This window comes from Lathamus discolor, unplaced genomic scaffold (genome assembly GCF_037157495.1).
Source record: "Lathamus discolor isolate bLatDis1 unplaced genomic scaffold, bLatDis1.hap1 Scaffold_260, whole genome shotgun sequence".
NCBI classification, from domain to species: domain Eukaryota; kingdom Metazoa; phylum Chordata; class Aves; order Psittaciformes; family Psittacidae; genus Lathamus; species Lathamus discolor.
The window spans coordinates 42348-60510 of record NW_027069289.1 but is presented as its reverse complement, the minus strand read 5'-3'; the positions used below and the strand labels follow the sequence as shown (position 1 = coordinate 60510).

The 18163-nt window shown below is 65.2% G+C and overlaps 3 protein-coding genes across 3 annotated transcripts; all 3 read left to right on the top strand.

Moving 5' to 3' along the window:
- Positions 1-7: 7 nt before the first annotated feature.
- On the top strand, positions 8-6569 carry TIMELESS (timeless circadian regulator; the record flags this gene model as incomplete). Its single annotated transcript, XM_065664564.1, is given in 36 exon segments — positions 8-232; positions 311-444; positions 527-591; positions 594-613; positions 686-746; positions 749-861; positions 952-1169; positions 1266-1369; positions 1460-1486; positions 1489-1628; positions 1709-1834; positions 1912-2012; positions 2014-2052; positions 2161-2194; positions 2196-2259; positions 2336-2452; positions 2538-2666; positions 2669-2715; positions 2718-2744; positions 2831-2982; positions 3731-3829; positions 3896-4018; positions 4133-4158; positions 4161-4190; positions 4193-4213; positions 4804-4886; positions 4888-4962; positions 5046-5174; positions 5176-5188; positions 5274-5338; positions 5426-5549; positions 5866-5937; positions 5940-6008; positions 6090-6117; positions 6167-6273; positions 6371-6569. Coding segments are annotated over 36 exon segments (3111 nt in total), but the record flags the coding sequence as incomplete, so codon positions are not given.
- A 76-nt stretch (positions 6570-6645) lies between these two features.
- On the top strand, positions 6646-8370 carry APOF (apolipoprotein F). The gene is given in 4 exon segments (XM_065664563.1): positions 6646-6845; positions 7477-7963; positions 7995-8211; positions 8214-8370. Coding segments are annotated over 4 exon segments (969 nt in total). The 5' UTR covers positions 6646-6714; the 3' UTR covers positions 8348-8370.
- A 1482-nt stretch (positions 8371-9852) lies between these two features.
- On the top strand, positions 9853-18160 carry STAT2 (signal transducer and activator of transcription 2). Its single transcript, XM_065664566.1, is given in 27 exon segments — positions 9853-10014; positions 11426-11557; positions 11631-11781; positions 11881-11979; positions 12074-12166; positions 12262-12340; positions 12414-12499; positions 12602-12750; positions 12844-13002; positions 13100-13252; positions 13339-13359; positions 13460-13553; positions 13634-13690; positions 13771-13854; positions 13924-14026; positions 15037-15174; positions 15277-15326; positions 15404-15422; positions 15425-15491; positions 15564-15568; positions 15571-15611; positions 15613-15687; positions 15689-15701; positions 16538-16726; positions 16818-16875; positions 16960-17906; positions 17973-18160. Coding segments are annotated over 26 exon segments (3195 nt in total). The 5' UTR covers positions 9853-10014; position 11426; the 3' UTR covers positions 18107-18160.
- The last annotated feature ends 3 nt before the right edge of the window (positions 18161-18163 follow it).

Below are 18163 nucleotides of genomic sequence, written 5' to 3'. Positions count from 1 at the left end.
TGGGACCCTTCACTGCGTGCTGCAGCTCTGGGGCCATCGTGGGGGTGCTGAGCCCCCCTTTTCCATCTCCCCCAGCGCTGTGGACGGCGACGCCACCGTGCACGACCGGGTGCTGTGGGCGCTGCACATCAGCGGCATGGACGATCTGCTCAAGTTCCTGGCCAGCGCCCAGACGGAGCAGCAATGGGCGCTGCACGTCCTGGAGATCATCTCCCTCATGTTCCGCAACCAAGTGAGTGGGGCAGGGGCCGGTGGGGCCGGGACCCCCATGGACCCGCGCATCCCATAGCGCTGATGATGCTGCCCGCAGAGCCCGGAGGACCTGGCGGTGCTGGGGCAGGGCCAGGCGGGTGCTGAGCGCGGGGAGGACACGCGGGAGCTGCAGAGCCTGCGGCAGCGGGAGCTGGCGGAGAAGAGGACCCGGGCGCTGCAGCGCCCGTATCGGTGAGGGCAGGGGGGCGGCAGCACCGGGACCCCCGTGGTGGGGCCCGCACCGCTCACCCCATGTCCCCCCCGTTCGCTCCAGGCACTCCCGGTTCGTCGGCTCCTACGTCCTGCAGGGCCTGAAGGCGATCGGGGACCGGGATGTGGTGTTCATAAGGGGCTGCACAACGTGAGCACGGGGATGGGGATGCGGGGGGGGGGGTGATGCCGGAGGGGTCCGAGCACGGTTCGATGCCCGCAGCTGAAGAGCTACAGCCACGACCTGGGCAAGGAGCCGCGGCGCGTGCCCCGGCGGCGCCAGGCAGCCCCGAGGCCGAGGCTCCGCACCGCTCCGCGCACAACGTCCGGCTCTTCCTGCACCGCTTCTGCCAGGACTTCCTGGAGGGCTGCTACAACCGCCTGATGCTGCTGGTGAAGGTGCCGGGGAGGGGGGGGGCCGTGGGGCTGGGACCCCCTGCCCGGGCTGTGGGGGACCCCCAGCTCAGCCCCACGGCCTGCGCCCCACAGGACCACTTGGTGCGGGACAAGGCTCAGCAGCACGATGAGACCTATTACCTGTGGGCTTGTGCCTTCTTCATGGCCTTCAACCGGCACCGCGGCTTCCGCCCGGAGCTGGTGTCCGAGACCGTGGGCGTCCGCGCCTTCCACTTCATCGAGCAGAACCTCACCACCTACTATGAGATGGCGCTGATGGACAAGAAGGAGGCCGTGACCTGGGCACGCAGGTGGGTGCCGGGGCTTGGAGCACCCTGCTCTGACGGCAGGGGTCCCTCTTGGGGCTGGCTGAGCTTTAGGGTCCTTCCCTCCGCGTTCCTCCTCAGGATGCACTTGGCTCTCAAGGCGTACCAGGAGCTGCTGCGCACGGTGCAGGAGATGGACCGGTCCCCGGAGCCGGCGGTGCGGGACAGCAGCCAGGTCATCAAGAGTGAGTCCCGTCCCATCGCATCCATCCAGGTTGGGGAGCCCCATTCCACCCCCTTCCTCCTCCATCCTCCTCCATCCTCCTCCTCCCCAGGCAACATCTTCTACCTGATGGAATACCGGAGCTCTTCCTCGCGCTCTTCCGCAAGTTCGATGAGACCAAGCAGCCGCGCAGCTTCCTGCGGGACCTGGTGGAGACGGCGCATCTCTTCCTGCGCATGCTGGAGCGCTTCTGCCGCGGCCGCTCCAGCCTCGTGGTGCAGGTCGGGATGGGGAGCACCCCCCCCCGGGGGGGCCCTATGGGGCTGCAGCCCCTCCTCACCCCATCCTTGTCCCCCTATAGAGCAAGCGTGTGCGGAGGAAGAAGCAGCCCCGCGCGCCCGCAGCCGCAGCCCCGCAGCCGCCCAGCACCGAGGAGCTGCAGGAGCTGTGGGCAGGGCTGGCCCCACAGCTTCAGGCCTGTCTGCAGGTAGGGGACGGGGCTCCAGCCCCATAGCGGGGACCTTGGGGTTGCTGTGGGGCACAAGGTGACTGCGTCCTGCATAGGGCCAGGTGCCGCTCCCCGAGGACGTGGTGCCCTTCGATGCCGCATCGGAGACGCCGGTGGAGGAGCAACGCGCCGAGGCCCTGCTGCGGATTGCGGGATGCTCGGGTCCCCCAGGCCCTGCGGCTGCTCCGCTCTGCCCGGTACCGGCAGCATCCCCATCCCATTCCCGGTGCATGGACACGGTGAAAACCATGCCGGGCATTCCCGGTGCACGGACACGGTGACAGCCTCTCCCTATCCCTCCATAGGGATGTATGGCCCGAAGGGGACGTGTTTGGGACCCCCCAACGCGGGGCCGCCCGAGGAGACCCGGCTGCTCCAGGACATCCTCTTTGCTCCTCTGCCCCGTGAGTCCATGGCACCGGGAATGGGGGGCTCTGCTTTGGGGCCGCTCCAGCCCCTTGGCACTGTCCCATTGCAGAGCCACGCACCCCCCCGAGGCTGAGGAGCCGGAGGAAGAGGAGGAGGAGGAGGATGAAGAGGAGGAAGAGACCGTGCAGGTGTCGGAGAAGGAGTTCAACTTCCTCGACTACCTGAAGCGTTGAGAGAGGGGGATCCGGGGAGCGGGTGGGGGGGGTCCCCATTGACCGCAGCGGCCCCACACTCACTGGCGCTATGGGGGCAGGTTCGCCTGTGCCCACCGTGGTCGCGGAGCGCTGGTGCTCGCTGCTCGCGGGGGTACCCCGCAACACCGCCCGCACCAACCACTGCGCCGCGCGCCTGCTGCACCGCCTGGCCCGCGACCTGCGCATGAGCCGCTGCTCTTCCAGCTCTCCCTCTTCGCCCTCTTCAACCGGCTCCTCCCACGACCCCCGCCGCCGGCACGCACCAGGTCCGATGGGTCCCGCTTCCGCCCCCCCCCCCACTCCTTTCCTAGGGGAGGATCCGGGGTCCTCCAGCTCCGCTCTCCGCCCGCAGGAGCTGGTGGCGTTGGCCAAGTTCATCGTGGGCAAGTTCTTTGCGCTGGCGGCCACCAACAAGAAGGCGTTCGTGGAGCTGCTCTTCTGGAAGAGCCCCGCGGCCGCCCGGGAGATGAGCGAGGGCTACGGCTCCCTGCGGGACGCAGAGGGGTGAGCGCGGCTGGCGGTGGGGCTGCTGCCCTCCCGGCCCCTCCCTTTATGCCTCCTATCGCATCCTATCGCATCCTATCACACCTTATCGCATCCTCTCGTCTCCTATGTCATCCTGTCGCACCCTATCATATCCTGTCACCTTCTATAGCATCTTGTTGCCTCCTATCGCATCCTATCGCATCCTGTCGCATCCTATCGCATCCTATCACACCTATCACATCCTATCGCATCGTATCACAAACCTATGGCACCCTATCACATCCTATGGCACCTTATCGCATCCTATCACATCCTATCACACTATCGCATCCTATCACACTCTTATCGCATCCTATCGCACCCTATCGCACTCTATCGCATCCTATCACAACCCTATCGCACCCTGTCACACTCTATCGCATCCTATCACACCCATCGCACCCTGTCACACTCTATCGCATCCTATCACACCCTATCGCACTCTATCGCATCCTATCGCACCCTATCGCACCCTATCATACCCTATCACACTATCACATCCTATCCCACCCTATCATACTCCTATCACACCCTATCATACCCTATCACACTATCACATCCTATCACACCCTATCATACTCTATCGCACCCTATCATACCCTATCGCATCCTATCACATCCTATCACACCCTATCGCACTCTATCGCATCCTATCACACCCTATCGCACCCTATCGCTTCCTATCGCTCCCATTACCTCCCTTCACCTCTTCTCTGTCTCTGCCCAGGGCTGGCACGAGCCGGGCCCCCCCCTGGACCCCGCAGGAGGAGCAGGAGCTGCGGGAGCTCTATTGGAAGTACAAGGAGGTGGAAGGTACCGGGCTGGGGTTGGGGGGGGGGGGGTGCAGGGGGACCCCCGGGGGCTCCATCCCCTGTCCCCTGTGGTCCCGCAGGCTCGGACGGGCCGGAGCCATCCTGGCGCAGCTGCCGGCGCCCGGGCGCACGCGCAGGCACCTGGTGAAGCATTTGGTGCGCTTGGGGCTCATTGGCAGCGCCCGCGACCTCCCGCGGCAGAGGTGGGTCCGGGACCCCCCCCCCCCCCCAACCATGGGGGTACCACCGGGGCGGCCGCTGAGCCCCAGGGCCTGGGACTGACCCCGTGTGTGTGCCCCCCCCCCCCCCATGCCCAGGAAGGGCACCCGCGTCGTGCTCTGGACGCAGAGCAGGAGGAGGAGCTGGCGCGGCTCTTTGAGAGTTCCGGGGCTCCGATGGTGAGGGGCAAGCCCCGGTACCCCTCATTGTTCCCCCATTGTCCCTCTGTTATTTTCCCCCCATTATCCCTTCCTTATTACCCCATTATCCCCATTATTTCCCCCATTATCCCCCTGTTCTTTCCCTCATTATTCCGTCCATTATCCCCCCATTATTTCCCTCTGTTATTCCCCTCTTATTCCCCACCATGATCCCCCATTTTTCCCCCTCATCCCCCATTTTTCCCCCTCATCCCCCATTTTTCCCCCTCATCCCCCATTTTTCCCCCCTCATCCCCCATTTTTCCCCCTCATCCCCCCTTTTTTCCCCCTCATCCCCATTTTTCCCCCTCATCCCCCATTTTTCCCCTCATCCCCATTTTCCCCCTCGTCCCCCATTTCCTCTTCCTTTATCCCGATTATTTCTTGGTTATTCCCCACAATTTTTCCCATTATTCCCCCCCATTATACCCATGTTATCCCCCATTATTTCTCCCGTTATCCCTCTGTTATCCCCCTGTTATCCCCCCATTACCCCTCATTATCCCCCTCTCGTTTCCTCCCCCCATTATTCCCCCCCATTCCCTCATCACTGCCCCCCCCCCCCCCAGACGTGCTGGGCCGCATCCTGCAGCACCTCACGGCGCGGCGCTCGCGGGCGCGGGTCGTGGACAAGCTGCTGGCGCTGGGGCTGGGTGGCGACGCGCGCCGAGCTCTACAAGAGGCGCCGGAGGAAGGGCCAGGGCCCTGCACCGGTACGGTACCGTGGGGTTGGGGGGTGATGCTGGAGCCGGGGGGGTGCCCAGTGGATGCTGCCCCATCACAGGCACCCAAACCCCCCTGGTCCCCATAGGGAGCCCCGGCAGCGCTGGCCCAGGACAGCTCCGAGGATGGGGACAGCGAGGAGGAGGAGGATGAAGAAGAAGATGAAGACCCCATAGAGGAGCCTGAGGAAGGCGCTGGGCAGGGCCTGGCGCAGCGGCCTGCATCAGGAAGGTGGGTTCGGGGCTCAGAACCCCCTGCTCGGGCTCTGCTTGGCTGCGGGGGCCGCATCCTGCTTCCCCCATCGCTGTGCCCCCAGGCCTGGCCGGGCCCCTGCGCTGGCTCCAGAGCTGCCTACGGAGGACAGCGGGGGACCGGGAGGAGGTGGTGGAGTACCGGGGAGGGGGGGGGGGGGAGCAGGGGCTGGGGGGGGTCCGGGGCTCACTCCGGGGCTCACCGGGCTCCCGGGGCTCAGGCACCTCCCACCCGGTGCCGCTGGTGCCGCTCTCGGAGGAGAACGAGGAGGCGATGGAGAACCGGCGGTTCCAGGCGCTGCTGCGGCGGCTGGGGCTGCGCCCCCCCGAGAGCGAGCAGGTGAGGGACCGGTCCCCAGCTTTGGTCCCCATCCCGGTCCCCATCCCGGTCCCCATCCTTGCCTCCATCCCCCATCCCAGTCCCGTTTCGCCTTCCCATCCTGCTTCCCATTCCTGTCCCTGCTCCCCTCCCTGTCCCTGTGCTTGTTCCCCTCCCTCTACCCTCCTTGTCTCCATCCCCATCCCAGTCTCCTGCTTTCCATTCTCCTCCCACATCCCATCCCAGTCCCTGGTCCCATCCCCATCTCTGTTCTCTCGTCTCCATCCCCATCGTGATTCCATCCCCTCCCTGCACCATCTCCCCCTCTCCACCCAGGAAAACCTTCTGGCGCATCCCGGCTGCGCTCACCCCGCGGCTGCTCCGCCGTGCGGCCGCCTCCATCGCCCACCGTGGCCCGACCCGTCGGGGGGCCCCCGGGGGCTGCCAGAGCCACCCCAATGCCCGCAGGACCCTGATCCAGGTGAGGCCTTGGGGCGGTTGGAGCTGATGCTCTGCGAGCTCTTGCCCACCCCATTGATTCCATGGCTCTTGTGCCCAGCAGCATCCCCGCAGCCGCCGCATTCGGAGAGGTGAGAATTGGTCCCATCCCCGCCCCAGTGCGCCCCGAGCTGGTCCCTGAGCCCTGTCCCCACCACTGCAGGGAGGAGCCCGACCCCAGCCGGTGCGGCCCCACACCAAGAGGCAACGGGACCTCGACAGCGAGGACGAGGCCTCCGGGAGCTCCGGTGGGTCCAGCCTGGCGCTGGGCGGGGGGGGGGCATGGGTGCCCCCTGTCCCTGCACCCCTGCTTTGGGTGCTCAGCCCCTTCCCTGCTCCATTCAGGCCCAGCGCTGCCCCTCGAGGATGAGGAGGAGGATGAGGAGCTGCAGCCCCTGGGGAGGAGGAAGCGCATCCGATGTGTGGAAGAGGAGGAGGAGGAGGACTGAGGCTCCCCATAGGCTGCTTCACACAGGTTTTAAAGCTGGTTTTAAGGTGCTGGGGAAGCACCTTTTGCCCCTTGTCCTGGTCTCTCCGTTTCCTTGTTTTAATCCCAAAAATCCCCCCTTTCCCATGGATTTTGTTACTTCTTGGGGTGCTTTTTCCCCGACCTCATTAAATTCTGTAACCACTCCATAAATCAATGTCGTTCTTGGCCTCGTCTGCTCTGTGGGGCTGGGGTCCTGCCCATGCACACTGCCCTGTCCCTGCACCGGGGCCAAGCCCCACATGTCGCAACAGCCCCTGATAACAGCGGCTATAAAGGGGCCGCAGGGGCTGCACCCGCAGCCACAGCACTGGGACAGGGCAGGGACCACTGGTGAGTGGGTGAGCTGGGGACGGGGGGTCCGCTGGGGGGCTGTGGTTATACCATAGGGGTTGTGGTTATACCGTGGGGGGGGCTGTGGTTATACCGTGGGGGGGCTGTGGTTATACCATAGGGGTTGTGGTTTTACCGTGGGGGGGGGGCTGTGGTTATACCCTGGGGGGGCTGTGGTTATACCATAGGGGTTGTGGTTATACCGTGGGGGGGCTGTGGTTATACCATATGGGGCGGCAGTTATACCATGGGGGGGGCTGTGGTTATCCCATAAGGGCCCATGGTTATCCCATAAGGGCCCATGGTTATCCCATACTGGCCCATGGTTATACCCTGGGGGGACTGTGGTTATACCATAGGGGTTGTGGTTTTACCCTGGGTGGGGGCTGTGGTTATATCCTGGAGGGACTGTGGTTATACCATGGGGGGGGCTGTGGTTATCCCATAGGGGCCCATGGTTATCCCATAGGGGGCTGTGGTTATACCCTGGGGGGGCTGTGGTTATATCACAAGGGGGGGGGGCTGTGGTTATACCATGGGGGGGCTGTGGTTATACCATAGGGGGCTGTGGTTATCCCATAGGGGCCGTGGCTCTACCCTGGGGGTTAACAGCGCCCTGCTCCTTCCATAGGCGACCCCGGAGCTGCGCCATGCCCCGACCTCCGCTCCACCTCCTCCTCCTCCTCCTCCTCCTCCTCCTGCTGCTCCTGCCGGGCTCCGTGCCCGTGGCCCTGGGCGACGGCCCCGGTGCCGCGGCGCTGCTGGCGGAGCTGGCGCAGCAGAACCCGGCCCTGCCGCTGCGGGACCGCGCGTTCCCGTGCGGGGCCGTGCTCCCCGGGGCCCTGCCGGGCTTCACCGCGCTCCCAGCGCGGCCGCGGGCGCTGGTCCGTGCCACCATGGCCCTGGCGCTCAGCGGCGCCGGCTGCAGCGCCCAGGCCGAGCCCGAGGTGCGGGGCTTGGTGCGGGAGCTGGGTCCCGGTGCGGCCGCTGCGCTGCTGCGGGGGCTGGCGCGGCTGCGACGGGACCCGGCGCCCGGCGCCGTTGCCCTCGTCCTGCTCCGCCTGGCGCAGCCCCGAGCGCGCCGACTCCGCGGACCCCGCATCCCGGAGCGCCCCGGGGCCAAGGGGCCAAGGGGCCGTGCGGCGGCAGCGCGGGGCTGCCGATGCCTGCGCCCCGTCGGGGGAACGGGAGGCCCACGGGGTGCTGGGGTGGGTGCCGGGCGTCAGCGCCTTCTACAACCTGGGCACCAGCGTCTACTTCGCCTTCCAGGGCTGCGAGGCTCTGGCGTCCAAGCGGGCGCTGGAGGCGGGCCGAGGACCTGGGCTACGCCAGCCCTGGCCGCGGATCGCCGCTGCCGCCGGCGGCCCCGTGGCGCTGGGGTGCAGATGGGGCTGCAGCCGGGGCTCAAGGCCGGCGTGCGGGCGCTCATCGCCTACTTCATCTCGGAGGGGGAGCCCCCGACCGTGCCCAGCGCCCACAGCGGCCCCGTGCTCGTGGTGTGAATAAAGGCCCCGTGCCGCCGGCGCTGGCCCCGTGTGCTCGGATCGATGCGCGGCCCGCCCTTGCCCCGGGACACCGGGACCTTGGCCCCGTGGGGAGGCCCTTGTCGGAGCCACGTGGTGGCAGCCGGCCTGGCCCCGTCGCAGTCTATAGTCCAGCCCTGTCCCCGGGGCTCCCTCTCCGTGTCCCTGTCGCAATTCCTTGGCCTCCTGCTTCCTTGGCCCCATGTCCCTGCCCCCATGGCCTTAGCCCTAAGTCCCCCATCCCTGTCCCCATATCCCTGTCCCTATGTCCTTATCCCTATGTCCCCCATCCCTGCCTGCACATCCTAGTCCCTCTGTCCCCATATCCCTGTCTCCCTGTCCCTGTCCCTATGTCCCCATATCCCTGTCCCTATGTTCCCATATCCTTGTCCCCATATCCCTGTCCCTATGTCCCCCATCCCCGTCCCCATATCCTTATCCCTATGTCCTCTGTCCCGGTCCCCCTGTTCCATGTACCCCCATTCCATGTCCCTGTCCCCATATTCCTTGTCCCTATGTCCCCCATTCCATGTCCCCCATTCCATGCCCCCCATCCCTGTCCCCCATTCATGCCCCTGTCCCCATGTCCTTGTCCCTATGTCCCCCATCCCTGTCCCCCATGTCCATGTCCCTGTCCCTATATCCTTGTCCCTATGCCCCCCATTCCATGTCCCCCATTCCATGCCCCCCCATCCCTGTCCCCCATTCATGCCCCCATCCCTGTCCCCCATTCCATGCCCCCCATTCCATGTCCCCCATTCCATGCCCCCCCATTCCATGCCCCCCATCCCTGTCCCCCATTCCATGCCCCCATCCCTGTCCCCCATTCCATGCCCCCCATCCCTGTCCCCCATTCCATGTCCCCATTCCATGTCCCCCATTCCATGCCCCCCATCCCTGTCCCCCATTCCATGCCCCCATCCCTGTCCCCCATTCCATGCCCCCCATCCCTGTCCCCCATCCCTGTCCCCCATTCCATGTCCCCCATTCCATGCCCCCCATCCCTGTCCCCCATTCCATGCCCCCCATCCCTGTCCCCCATTCCATGTCCCCCATTCACGCCCCCCCATTCCATGCCCCTCATTCCATGCCCCCCATTCCCTGCCCCTGTCCTCTCTCCCCGTTCCCTTCCCTGCTTCCCCGTTGACCCCGCCCCGTGACGTCATTTCGGGGAAGCGGGCAACCCCCTCTGGAACCACCCCTATACGCCGGGAGGGGCGTGGCCTCTCCGCCGCTCTCCACCAATCACCGCGCGGAGCGGGCAGCGGGCGTGGCCTCCGCCCTTCCTGCACCGAGAGCGGCCGAGGTGGGCCCCGACGGGGGGGATCCGGGACGGGGCCGCCCTTGAGGGCTCCATTGGGGCGCCCCGGGGCACCCGGCCCCGAGGGCGCAGACCCCATTGGGGTGAACCGGGGGGGGGGGGGGGGCCGGTGTCGGGGGGGGGGCCGGTGTCGGGGGCTCCCTGCGGAGCGGCCCCGGGGGGGCTGCGAGGGGGACGGGAGGAGCAGGGGGTGCGTGAGCCCCGGGCCCGGGCCCCGGGCAGGCTCCGCCGCGGCTCAAGGGCTCCCTCCCGGCCCAGGACGGGGCTGCAGCGCGGGGCGCTCCCGTCGGAGCAGCGGGACCCGGGAGCACCGTGCTGCGGGCAGGTACGGGAGTGCGGGGGTGCGCGGTGGGGTGCTCTATGGGGCTATGGGGTGCTCTATAGGGTGCTCTATGGGGTGCTCTATTGGATGTTCTATGGGGTGTGCTATAGGGTGTTCTATAGGGTGCTCTATAGGGCTATAGGGTGCTCTATAGGGTGCTCTATATGGTGCTCTGTGGGGCGCTCTATGGGTGCTCTATAGGGCTATAGGGTGCTCTGTGGGGTGCTCTGTAGGGTGCTCTATGGGGTGCTCTATCAGCTGCTCTATGGGATGTTCTATGGGGTGCTCTATGGGGTGTTCTGTGGGGTGCTCTATAGGGCTATAGGGTGCTCTATAGGGTGCTCTGTGGGGTGCTCTATGGGGTGCTCTATAGGGCTATAGGGTGCTCTATAGGGTGCTCTATGGGGTGCTCTGTGGGGTGCTCTGTGGGGTGCTCTATGGGGTGCTCTAGCGGCTGCTCTATGGGATGTTCTATGGGGTGCTCTATGGGGTGTTCTATGGGGTGCTCTATAGGGCTATAGGGTGCTCTATAGGGTGCTCTGTGGGGTGCTCTGTGGGTGCTCTGTGGGGTGCTCTATGGGGTGCTCTATCAGCTGCTCTATGGGATGTTCTATGGGGTGCTCTATGGGGTGTTCTGTGGGGTGCTCTATAGGGCTATAGGGTGCTCTATAGGGGTGCTCTATGGGGTGCTCTGTGGGGTGCTCTGTGGGGTGCTCTATGGGGTGCTCTAGCGGCTGCTCTATGGGATGTTCTATGGGGTGCTCTGTGGGGCGCTCTATGGGGTGCTCTATAGGGCTATAGGGTGCTCTGTGGGGTGCTCTGTGGGGTGCTCTGTGGGGTGCTCTATGGGGTGCTCTATCAGCTGCTCTATGGGATGTTCTATGGGGTGCTCTATGGGGTGTTCTATGGGGTGCTCTATAGGGCTATAGGGTGCTCTATAGGGTGCTCTGTGGGGTGCTCTGTGGGGTGCTCTGTGGGGTGCTCTATGGGGTGCTCTATAGGGCTATAGGTTGCTCTATAGGGTGCTCTACAGGGTGCTCTGTGGGGTGCTCTATGGGGTGCTCTATAGGGCTACAGGGTGCTCTATCAGGTGCTTTATGGGGTGCTCTATCGGGTGCTCTATAGGATGTTCTATGGGGTGCTCTATAGGGTGCTCTACGGGGTGTTCTATAGGGTGCTGTGTGGGGTGCTCTATGGGATGTTCTATGGGGTGTTTTACAAGGTGTTCTATGGGGTGCTCTGTGGTGTGTTCTATGGGGTGCTCTATAGGGTGCTGTGTGGTGTGCTTTGTGGGGTGCTCTATGGGATGTTGTATGGGGTGTTCTATAGGGTGCTATGGGGTGTTCTGGGGTGCTCTATCGGGTGCTCTATAGGGTGCTCTATGGGGTGCCCTGACTCCCCCCGTACCCCCCAGCATGGCACAATGGCAGGAGGTGCAGAACTTGGCCAACGCCTACCTGGAGCAGATCCACCAGCTCTACGCCGGGGCCGCGCTGCCCATGGCCGTGCGGCAGTGCCTGGCTGCGTGGATCGAGGACCAGAACTGGTAACGGAGCCGGGCCGGGGCTATGCCGGGATGCGGGCGGTGCGGGGCCGGTGCTGAGCCCCTGGTGCCGCAGGCGCCAGGCGGCGGAGCCGCTCTCCTCCCATGCCCGGATGCTTTTCCACTCCTTGCTGGCGCTGCTGGGGGAGCGCCTGGGCAGCCTGGGGCTGGGCAATGAGGACTTCATGCTGAGGCACAACCTCCGCAAGGCTCATCGGGACCTGCAGGTAGGCGATGGCAGGGGGTGTTCAGTGGGGGGGGGGGGGGGGGGGGGTCCATAATGGGGGGGGTCTCTGCCCCCCACTGACCCCCTCAGCCCCTTCAAGGCCAAGTTCGAGGAGTGCCCGGAGACCTTCGCCAACGTGGTGGCCAATCTGCTGCAGGAGGAGCGGCGCATCCTGCGCCTGGGGCAGGCGGGGGGGCAGGTAGGGCAGGTCCCGTCCCGTCCCGTCCCCCCCCCTCCGCCTCCCCAGTGCACCCCATGGGGCTCTGCCCCTCATCACCCCCCTGTTTCCATAGGGGGGGGCAGCCCCGGCACCCAGCCCATCCCCAAGGAGCAACCGGGAGCAGCAGATCCAGCGGCGCTTGGCTGAGTTCCACACAGCCCTGCAGGTAACGGACCCCCCCCCGGACCCCCATGGCCCCATCCCCATATCCTTGGTGGTGGTGGGGGGGGTGCCTGGTTCCTCACCCCCTTGTACCCCCAGGAAGCTGAACGCGCCTTCCGGCACCTCGAGGACATGCAGGACGCCTTTGACTTCTGCTTCAAGGTGCACTATGTACCGGGTAAGGCTCGATCCTGCCCTGCGCCGCCCTGCGCCCCCCCTGAACCCCCTGAACCCCCAAACCCCACCCGCAGGCGAGGACAGGACCAGTGACCCCCAGTACGCGCAGCAGATCCAAGCGCTCCAGGCCAAGCTGCAGATCCTGGACCGGCAGCGGCGGGTGAGGATGCGGGGGTCCTTGGATGGGGTTTAGTGGGGGGGGGGGGGGGGGGTTCCTTGGCCGTGCCCCCCACCCTCGGCTCATCCCCGGCTCCATCCATAGGAGGTGCTGGCTCAGATACAGCAGCTCCTGGGGCGCAGCGAGACGCTGCGGGACTTCCTGCTGCAGGAGCTGGAGGCATGGAGGGACCGGCAGCAACGCGCCTGCATGGGGGCCCCCGAGGACACCAACCTGCGCCCGCTGGAGACCTGGTACCGATGGGATGGAGGGGACATGGAGGGGGGGGACACACAAGGGCAAGGACCGGACCGCACTGAGCCCCCCCCCCCCCCCCGGTGCCGCAGGTTCACGGAGCTGGGCCAGGGGCTCTTCCAGCTGCTGCGGCTGCTGCGGGCGCTGGGGGAGCTGCGGCTGAAGGTGACCTACGAGAGGGACCCGCTCAAGGCAGAGCCCCCGCTCCTGGAGCAGCGCCTCAAGGAGCTGCTCTCGTACCTGCTGCAGAGGTGGGGGGGGGGGGGGGCCCGCATTGGAATTGGGGGGGGGGGGGGGGAGTGGGGTGTAAAGGGGGGGGGCCCTGACCCCCCCCGTTCCCCACGGCAGAGCCTTCGTGGTGGAGCAGCAGCCCACGATGCCCAACGCCTTCAAGCGCCCTCTCGTGCTCCGCACGGCCACCAAGTTCTCCGCCCGCGCCCGCCTCCTCCTGAGCCTCCACGACCGCAACCACCCCATGGAGGCCTCGATCCACATCGACAGGTCCGGACCCCCCCCCCAGCACCACCTCCAGACCCCCCCCCTTCCATCAATGGGGGGTCCCGCTGATGCTCTCTTGTCTGTTGCAGGAACCCCCCCAAGATAAAGGGGTGAGAGATGAGTGATGGATGCAGGGGATGTGCCCCAACCCACCCCATCCGGGGGGCCCGGCCCCCCCACCCGCTGCCTTTATCTGCCCCCCCCCCCCAGGTTCCGCAGGTTCAACATCCTGACATCGAGCAGCAAAACCCTCCTGACAGGGGACAGTCCCCAGGAGGGGCTGGTCTGCGACTTCCAGTACCTGGTAGGGACCCCCCCCAACCTTGCACCCCCAAGTCCTCCGTGGGGCGAGGCCGCAGCCCCTGACCCTGTCCTGCCCCACAGACGCTGAAGGAGCAGAAGGACAGCCGGGCGGGCAAAGGCAGCAAAGGCGGCGGCGAGGTGGGTGCAGCGCTGCTGGGGGGCAATGAGGGGCAATGGGGGTGGCCGGTGCCCCACAGTGCCCCCCTATTGCCCCATAGGGCCCCCTGGTAGTGACGGAGGAGCTGCACCTCATCACCTTCACGCTGGCGTACGCGTACTGCGGGCTGGAGCTGGAGCTGGAGGTGAGCGATGGGGCCGGAGGGCCCCGGGGGGGGGCCGGGGGGTGCAGCCTGACCCTGCTCTCCCCGCAGACCTCCACGCTGCCCTTCGTCATCATCTCCAACAACAGCCAGCTCTCCAGCGCCTGGGCCTCCATCCTCTGGTTCAACATGCTCAGCCCCGACCCTAAGGCAAGTGGGACCCCCCCCCCCAAGCATGGCCCTGGCCCCCTGTGCCTGGTGCACGGCTCTGGCCCCCTGTCCTCTGCCCCAGTGCATCTCCCTGGTCCCTGTCCTGGTCCCTATTCCCTACCCCTATTCTCTGTCCCTATCCCTGTTCCCTATCCCTATTCTCTATCCCCGTCCCTATTCTGTCCCAGTCCCTCTCCCTGTTCCCCGTTCCCCATCCTTATTCTGTCTCCCAGTTCTTATCCCTGTTCCCTATCCCTATTTGCTATCCCAGTTCTTATCCCTGTTTCCTATCCCTATTCTCTGTCCCAGTTCTTATCCCTGTTCCCTGTCATTGTTTCCTGTCCCTATTCCCTGTCCCTGTTCTCTGTCCCAGTCCCTATTTTCTGTCCCAGTCCCTCTCCCTATTCCGTGTCCCTACTCTCTATCCCCATCCCTCTTCTCTATTTCCTGTCCCTATTCTCTATCCCCATCCCTATTCTCTCTCCCAGTCCTTATCCCTGTTCCCTGTCCTGTTCCCTATCCCTATTCTCTATCCCAGTTCTTATCCCTGTTCCCTGTCATTGTTTCCTATCCCTATTCCCTGTCCCTATTCTCCATCTCCATCCCTATTCTCTATCCCCATCTCTATTCTTCACCCCCATCCCTCTTCTCCGTCCCCATCCTTATTCTCTATCCCCATCCCTATTCTCTATCCCCATCCCTATTCTCTATCCCCATCCCTATTCTCCGTCTGCATCCCTATTCTCTATCCCCATCTCTATTCTTCACCCCATCCTATTCTCCATCCCCATTCCTATTCTCCATCCCCCATCCCTATTCTCCATCCCCATCCCTATTCTCTATCCCCATCTCTATTCTTCACCCCCATCCCTATTGTCCATCCCCATCCCTCTTCTCCATCCCCATCCCTCTTCTCCATCCCCATCCCTCTCCCTATTCCCTGTCCCTCTTCTCCATCCCCATCCCTCTTCCCTGTCCCAGCCCCTCTCCCATCCCCATCCCACCCCACAGGAGCACCAGTCCCAGTTCTTCTCGGCGCCCCCCCCGCGCCGTGGCCGCTGCTGGCGGAGGTGCTGAGCTGGCAGTTCCAGAGCGTGGCCGAGCGGGGCCTGAGCCGGGAGCACCTCCTCATGCTGGCCGAGAAGCTCTTCGGTAAGGGGGGGGGCCGGGCCCCGAGCCCCCCTCACCCCTGCCCCCCCCCTCACCCCTGCCCCCCCCTCACCCCTGCTCCCCCCCCCCACTCTCCCCCCCAAGGCTCGAAGCCGTCTCCAGAGAGCACCTTGAGCTGGACCAAGTTCTCCAAGGTGAGCGGTGCCCCCATTGCCCCCCATTGCCCCCCCATAGCCCCCCATGGCCCCCATGGCCCCCCTGTTCCCTGCAGGATGGTGCCGCCGGCTTCTCCTTTGGGCTTGGCTGGATGGGATCCTGGGGCTGCTCCAGGAGCACCTCAAGCAGCTCTGGAAGGATGGGTAAGGGGCTGGGGGGGGGGGGGATCAATGGGGGGGGTCCCTGGTGGGGGGTGCTGACGGTGCCTCCCCCAGGCTCATCCTGGCTTCGTGAGCCGGAAGCAGGAGAAGAAGCTGCTGAAGGGGGAAGAGGACGGGGACGTTCCTGATCCGGTTCAGTGAGAGCATCCTGGGGGGGGTCACCTGTACCTGGGTGGAGGCATCCTGAGAGCGGTGAGTGCCCCCCCCATAGCTCAACAGTGGGTGCCCCATACGGGATACCCCATATCCAATAGTGGGTCCCCGTATGGGCTATCCCCATATCCCAATAGTGGGTCCTCATAGGGGATATCCCCATATCCCAGTAGTGGGTGCCAATATGGGCTATCCCCCATATCCCAGTAGTGGGTCCCACACGGGATATCCCCATATCCCAGTAGTGGGTCCTCATACGGGATATCCCCATATCCCAATAGTGGGGTCCTCATAGGGGATATCCCCATATCCAAGTAGTGGGTCCCAATATGGGCTTATCCCCATATCCCAGTAGTGGGTCCCCACACAGGATATCCCCATATCCCAGTAGTGGGTCCTCATACGGGATATCCCCATATCCCAATAGTGGGTCCTCATAGGGGATATCCCCATATCCCAGTAGTGGGTCCCAATATGGGCTATCCCCCATATCCCAGTAGTGGGTCCCCACACAGGATATCCCCATATCCCAGTAGTGGGTCCTCATACGGGATATCCCCATATCCCAATAGTGGGTCCTCATAGGGGATATCCCCATATCCCCAGTAGTGGGTCCCATATGGCTATCCCCATATCCCAGTAGTGGGTCCCAATATGGGCTATCCCCATATCCCAGTAGTGGGTGCCAATATGGGCTATCCCCATATCCCAGTAGTGGGTGCCAATATGGGCTATCCCCATATCCCAGTAGTGGGTCCCCACACGGGATATCCCCATATCCCAGTAGTGGGTCCTCATAGGGGATATCCCCATATCCCAATAGTGGGTCCCCATGCAGGGTATCCCCATATCCCACAACAGCCTCCTCCCCATAGGGCCCCCCGCGTTCCGCGCCGTGGTCCCCTACACTGCAGCCGAGCTGGTGTCCCTGGCGCTGCCCGACATCATCCGCGACTACCAGCTGCTGGTGGAGGAGAACATCCCCGAGAACCCGCTCCAGTTCCTGCACCCCAACATCCCCCGCGACGAAGCCTTCGGGCCCTACTACAGCAAGAGGGAGGCGGGTACGGCCCCGATGTGGGGTGGGACACCGTGGGGGGGGGGGGGCTTGAGGTCTGCACCCCCCCACCCCTGCCATCCCCTTGTTGTCCACAGGGAACCTGACGGAGCAGAAGAAGTACCTGAACCGGCGCCTCATCCGCGTGTCCTCCAGGTGAGGCAGGGCGATGCCCCGTGGCAATGGGGGCCCTCCTGTGTGTCCCCCCCCCATAGCCTCACCCTGCATCCCTTCCCATAGGCAGGCAAATGAGTCGTGGCAGACAGAAGAGGAGCTGGTGACAGCCACGGAAAACCTGGAGACGCTGAAGCTGCAGCCTGGGAGCTCCGGGATGCAGCAGCCCAGGGAGCCAGGGATGCTGCAGGTCGTGCCTGGCAACCTGGGATCGGTGCAGCCCACGAGCCCAGGGCCAGTGCAGGTGATGGCCACGAGCCCAGGGGTGCTGCAGGTCACCTCTGGGAACCGGGGACCGGTGCAGGTGATGGCAGCAAGCCCCGCGCTGCTGCAGCCACAGCCCCCAGGCCTGGAGCCGTCGCAGCCGCTGCAGGTCGCATCAGGGGTCTTGGAGATGCTGCAGCCGGGGATTGGGAGCTTGGAGCCGCAGTTGGTGCTGCAGCTCATCCCCGAGGGCCAGGGGATGCTGCAGCCGGGACCGGGAGCTGTGGCGATGCTGCAAGTGGTGCCTGGAGGGCAGCCGGTGCCTGGGGATGCAGGGATGCTGCAGCCGGTGCCTGGGGACATGGGGATACCACAGCCAATACTCAGGGATACAGGGATGCCACAACCAGTGCCTGGGGATGCAGGGATGCTGCAGCCGGTGCCTGGGGACATGGGGATACCACAGCCAATACTCAGGGATACAGGGATGCCACAACCAGTGCCTGGGGATGCAGGGATGCTGCAGCCGGTGCCCAGTGATGCGGGGATGCTGCAACCAGTGCCCAGTGATGCGGGGATGCTGCAGCCGGTGCCAGGGGCTGCGGAGCCGCTGCTGGTCCCTGAGGAGCCGGAGCCGCTGCCCCCGGAGCTGAGGGACCTGGAGCCGCTGCCCGGGAGCCTGGACATGCAGGAGCTCCTGCAGTCGCTCGCAGAGGGCTCGGGGACCCTGGAGGCGCTGGAAGTGGCGGAGCTGATGCCCGACGTGCTGGAGGCCGTGGAGGGGCAGGGGCCGGGCCCGGGGCTGCAGGGTGAGTGCCGGGGCCGGAGGGGACAGGGGCGCCCCTTCGGCGCTGAGCTCCGCCCGCTCCCCGCAGGCAGCGCCGCGCTCCTGGATGCCCACGACCCGTTCCTGCCGCAGCCCGAGGAGGCGGCGCTGCCCGGAGCCGTCGGGTCCCTCTTCAGCACCGACTTCCCCCCGCTCCACATCGATGCCAACGACTTCCAGTGACCTCCCCCTGTAAATAAACCTCTTCCTGCCCGGGTTTGTGCCGCACACACCGGAGCC